The sequence below is a fragment of the Petromyzon marinus genome, chromosome 71 (genome assembly GCF_048934315.1).
Source record: "Petromyzon marinus isolate PM22_M1 ecotype Great Lakes invasive population chromosome 71, UKy_Petmar_22M1.pri1.0, whole genome shotgun sequence".
Classification (NCBI taxonomy): domain Eukaryota; kingdom Metazoa; phylum Chordata; class Hyperoartia; order Petromyzontiformes; family Petromyzontidae; genus Petromyzon; species Petromyzon marinus.
Window position 1 is genome coordinate 5668035 of NC_133737.1, and position 5000 is coordinate 5673034.

The following is a 5000-nucleotide window of genomic DNA, read 5'->3' on the forward strand; positions in this document are numbered from 1 at the left end:
ACGCTCACTGCGGAGGAGAGGCTGCCGCTCCTCTGTCGGGAGCTGGACCGGTACCGCCTGGATCTCTGCGGCATTCAGGAGGTCCGGTGGACCGGCTCTGGCTCCTGCCACCATGAGGGGTGGACAGTCCTCTACTCGGGGCAGCAGACTGCCAAACAACAGGGAGTGTGGCTCTTCTTTTGAACAAAAGAATGAAGGGGGCGTGGGAGCGTGGCGGTGAGGTGTGGGAAGCTGTAAGCCCCAGGCTACTTTGGGCTCGCCTTCCCATCAACCGGAGGCGAGGAGTGGTGGTCGTGGTTACTTATGCCCCCACCGAAGACGAACATCCGTGGAGGGATGCAGGCAAAGCCGATGAGTCAGATGCCTTCTATGACCTCCTGTCACAGGTGCTAGCTAAAGTGGCCCCTCGGGATAGAGTCATCATGTTGGGTGACTTCAATGCCCGAGTTGGTCATGATGCTGGCACCTGGTCTGGATTGATTGGAGGGCATGGGCCAGATCAGCTCAATAACAACGGTAGGAGGCTGCTAGATTTTTGTGCAGCCCATGGGCTTGTAATTACCAACACGCTGTTCCGGCATCGGCGCATCCACACAACATCATGGATGCATGACGGGTCCAAGCAAGAACATCTGCTGGACTACATAGTGACGGACCAGCAGATGCGAGCCCATGTCCTTGACACCAGGACCTACCGTGGAGCTGATCTGCCCTCTGACCATCGACTAGTCATCTGTAAGATGCGCCTGCCATTCTTCCACTCCGGTGGTGGGTGTACACCCAGGACCCCATTCCAACCTAAAGTGGCCTGGTCTCAGTTATCTGATGAAAGTTGCAAGCGAGAATTTCATCATCGCTTGCGGCTGGGATTGGCATCGTCCCCGACTCCTCCTGATGTCGAGGGTAAATGGGCGAGGTTTAGGACTGTGACTCATGCAGCTGCAATGGCTGCTTTGGGTACGCGGTCCAGACCTCCCCAGAGACCCTGGCTGACAGAGGAGGTGTTCAGGATGGCTGAGAAAAAGCGACAGGCCCACTGTCATCGGCTACAGAATCCCACGTCAGAGAATGAGGAGGCTTACCGCAGCCTTCGCTCGGAGGTTCGGAGAGCCGTGAGGCGCTGCAAGGATGGGTGGTGGTCCCGGTTACTGAGGAGATGGAGTCTGCCTCAATGGCCCTCGATCACAAATCTCTATTTAACTCCATCAAAAAAGTAACCTGCAGCGCCACACCTATTACCATCATTAGGGGAAAGAACGGTGATCCAATCTCTGACCCCCAGGAACAGGTTGGCAAATTTGCTGAGCATTTCTGTGAGGTCCTGGGGGAGGGAAAATCCCTCAGCCAGGAAAACATCGTGGCACTAAGTGAGGATGACCCTGCTGAGGCTGCGGTGCCTCAAATATTGGAAGAAGTCACCCCCTGTGAGTGGCTGGCTGAGGTGCCATCTGCTGAGGAAGTACTGAAGGTGATCCGGAGTCTGAGACCAGGAAAGGCAGCGGGCAGAGATGATCTCCCAAGCGAAATGCTGAGGGAGGGTGGCGTTTGTGCACAGACTGCCCTACATGACATCATAGCAACAGGTCCTGGCAAGGATTATTCAGCATCGCCTTGCCAGGCACGCTGAGGAGAGGCTTGCGGAGCCCCAATGCGGTTTCAGGAAAGGGCGGTCCTGCACAGATGCCATATTTTCTGTCCGTCTGCTACAGCAGAGGTGTAGGGAATTCCAACAAGACCTACATCTCTGCTTTATTGACCTGGTCAAGGCCTATGATACCATCAGTAGGCCTGGGCTCTGGGTTGTTCTTCGTGCTTTTGGAGTACCTGACCCTCTGCTCACGATCATTAAGGACCTTCATGATGGTGAGCGGGCCCGGGTAAAACTACGTGGCCGGGAGTCAGAGCCATTCCCTGTACAGCTTGGGGTGCGACAGGGATGTCCTCTGGCTCCCACATTATTTAACATCCATTTTGACCACGTAGTTTGTGAAGCCTTCAATAGCTGTACCGGGGGAATCTCCATTTGGTAGATATAAAATGGGAGGCTGATCGATGCCCGGGTGCGGTCAAGGGATGGCTCCCTATTGCTCAACCACGTTATGTATGCCGATGATTTGGTAATAGCTGCTCAGTCAGAGGAGGAGTTGGAGACGCTGCTGCTGAGACTGGAGCGTGCTACTAAGAGATGGGGCCTTACCATCAGCCCCACCAAAACTAAGCACCTGCCTGGGTATTTTGTACCATCGGACACTCCACCCCCACAACTCCCAATCGGTGATGGGGCAGTTGTGGAGAGAGTGGAGAGTTTGCTCATACCTTCTCCTGAATAATGATCTCCATTTCTCTCCTTCACCACCACCACCATCAACACCATCACCACCATCACCACCACCACCATCACCACCACCACCATCACCACCATCACCACCACCATCACCACCACCACCCTCACCACCACCACCATTACCACCACCACCATCACCATCTCTCTCTCCTATCCACCACCACCACCATCTCTCTGTCCTATCCACCACCACAACTCTCACCACCACCACCACCACCCCCACCATCACCACCATCACCACCACCACCACCATCACCACCACTACCATCACCATCACCACCACCACCCTCACCAACACCACCACCATCTCTCTCTCCCATCCACCACCATCACCACCACCACCACCATCTCTCTCTCCCATCACCACCACCACCACCAGCGCTACGCCCTTCACGACGCTATTTGCCGTGATGAGGCTTGGCTCTCCGGCCTAGCCGAAGTCTCCCGCTGCTGTGCCATGGATGGACGGGCGAGGATCTTGTGCTTCGACGAGCTCTCGAGTCACCTGAACGCCAGCGTGGAGGAACGTCCAGAACTTTGCTCCACGTCACTCTGCTCTAAGTATCACGACCTGGGGTTCGAGTTCAAGCAGAGGTGAGACTCAGTGTGTGTGTGTGTCTATGTGTGTGTGTCTGTGTGTGTGTGTGTGTCTGTGTGTGTGTCTGTGTGTGTCTGTGTGTGTGTGTGTCGGTGTGTGTGTCTGTGTGTGTGTCTGTGTGTGTGTGTCTCTGTGTGTGTCTGTGTGTGTGTCTCTCTGTGTGTGTGTCTGTGTGTGTGTGTCTGTGTGTGTGTGTGTCTATGTGTGTGTCTATGTGTGTGTCTGTGTGTGTGTCTGTGTGTGTGTGTGTGTCTGTCTGTGTGTGTCTGTGTGTGTGTCTGTGTGTGTGTGTCTGTGTGTGTGTCTCTGTGTGTGTGTGTGTCTCTGTGTGTGTCTCTGTGTGTGTGTCTGTGTGTGTGTCTGTGTGTGTGTCTGTGTGTGTGTCTGTGTGTGTCTGTATGTTTGAGTGTGTATCTGTGTGTCTCTGTGTGTGTGTGTCTGTGTGTGTGTCTGTGTGTCTGAGTGTCTCTGTGTGTGTGTCTGTTTGTTTGAGTGTGTCTGTGTGCCTCTGTGTGTGTGTCCGTGTGTCTAAGTGTCTCTGTGCGTGTGTGTGTGTCTCTGCGTGTGTGTGTCTGTGTCTGTGTGTCTGAGTGTCTCTGTGTCTGTGTGTCTCCGTGTGTGTGTGTCTGTGTGTGTCTGTGTGTTTGAGTGTGTATCTGTGTGTCTCTGTTTGTGTGTCTGTGTGTGTGTGTCTGAATGTCTCTGTGTGTGTGTCTGTGTGTTTGAGTGTGTGTCTGTGTGTATCTGTGTGTGTGTCCGTGTGTCAAAGTGTCTGTGTGTGTGTGTCTGTGTGTGTGTCTGTGTGTGTGTCTGTATGTGTGTGTGTCTCTGCGTGTGTGTGTGTGTGGCTGTGTGTGTGTGTCTAAGTATCTCTGTGTGTGTGTCTGTGTGTGTGTGTCTGTGTGTGTGTCTGTGTGTGTGTCTGTGTGTGTGTGTCTGTGTGTGTCTGTGTGTGTGTGTCTGTGTGTGTGTGTCTGTGCGTGTGTGTCTGTGTGTGTGTCTGTGTGTGTGTCTGTGTGTGTGTCTGTGTGTGTGTCTGTGTGTGTGCGTGTCTGTGTGTCTGAGTGTGTGTCTGTGTGTGCGTCTGTGTGTCTCTGTGTCTGTGTGTCTCTATGTGTCTGTGTGTGTGTGTCTGTGTGTTTGAGTGTGTGTCTGTGTGTCTCCGTGTGTGTGTCCGTGTGTCTAGGTGTCTCTGTGCGTGTGTGTGTGTCTCTGTGTGTGAGTCTGTGTGTGTGTCTGTGTGTTTGAGTGTGTATCTGTGTGTCTCTGTGTGTGTGTCTGTGTGTCTAAGTGTCTCTGTGTGTGTGTCTGTTTGTGTGTCTGTGTGTGTGTGTCTCTGCGTGTGTGTCTGTGTGTGTGTGTCTGTGTGTGTTTCTGTGTCTGTGTGTGTGTGTGACTGTGTGTGTCTCTGTGTGTGTGTGTCTAAGTATCTCTGTGTGTGTCTGTGTGTGTGTCTAAGTATCTCTGTGTGTCTGTGTGTCTATCTAGGGTGGCGTATGGATTTGGCCAACGCTTTCCCAAGGCAGCAATGGGACAGATGCGAGATTTAATATCCAAGTATCTGGCGATGGTGCAACGTTGTTGTGATGCTGTAAGTACTCACACAGATACACATAGAGATACATAGAGATATATAGAGATATATAAAGACTCATAGAGATACATAGAGACACATAGAGACACATAGAGATACATAGAGACTCATAGAGATACATAGAGACACACAGAGACTCATAGAGATACATAGAGATACATAGAGATACATAGAGACTCATAGAGATACATAGAGACACATAGAGATACATAGAGATACATAGAGACTCATAGAGATATATAGAGATACATAGAGACTCATAGAGATACATAGAGACTCATAGAGATACATAGAGATACATAGAGACTCATAGAGATACATAGAGACTCATAGAGATACATAGACACTCATAGAGATACATAGAGATACATAGAGACTCATAGAGATACATAGAGATACATAGAGACTCATAGAGATATATAGAGTTACATAGAGACTCATAGAGATACATAGAGACTCATAGA

At 51.4% G+C, this 5000-nt stretch overlaps 1 protein-coding gene across 1 annotated transcript in view; it reads left to right on the forward strand.

The window, feature by feature from the left end:
- SDS-1 (serum albumin SDS-1) overlaps positions 1–5000 on the forward strand; it is a 129747-nt gene that overhangs the window by 47066 nt on the left and 77681 nt on the right. Inside the window, 2 exon segments of the mRNA XM_076055339.1 lie at positions 2724–2938; positions 4431–4533. Coding sequence (XP_075911454.1) covers positions 2724–2938; positions 4431–4533 — 318 coding nt within the window.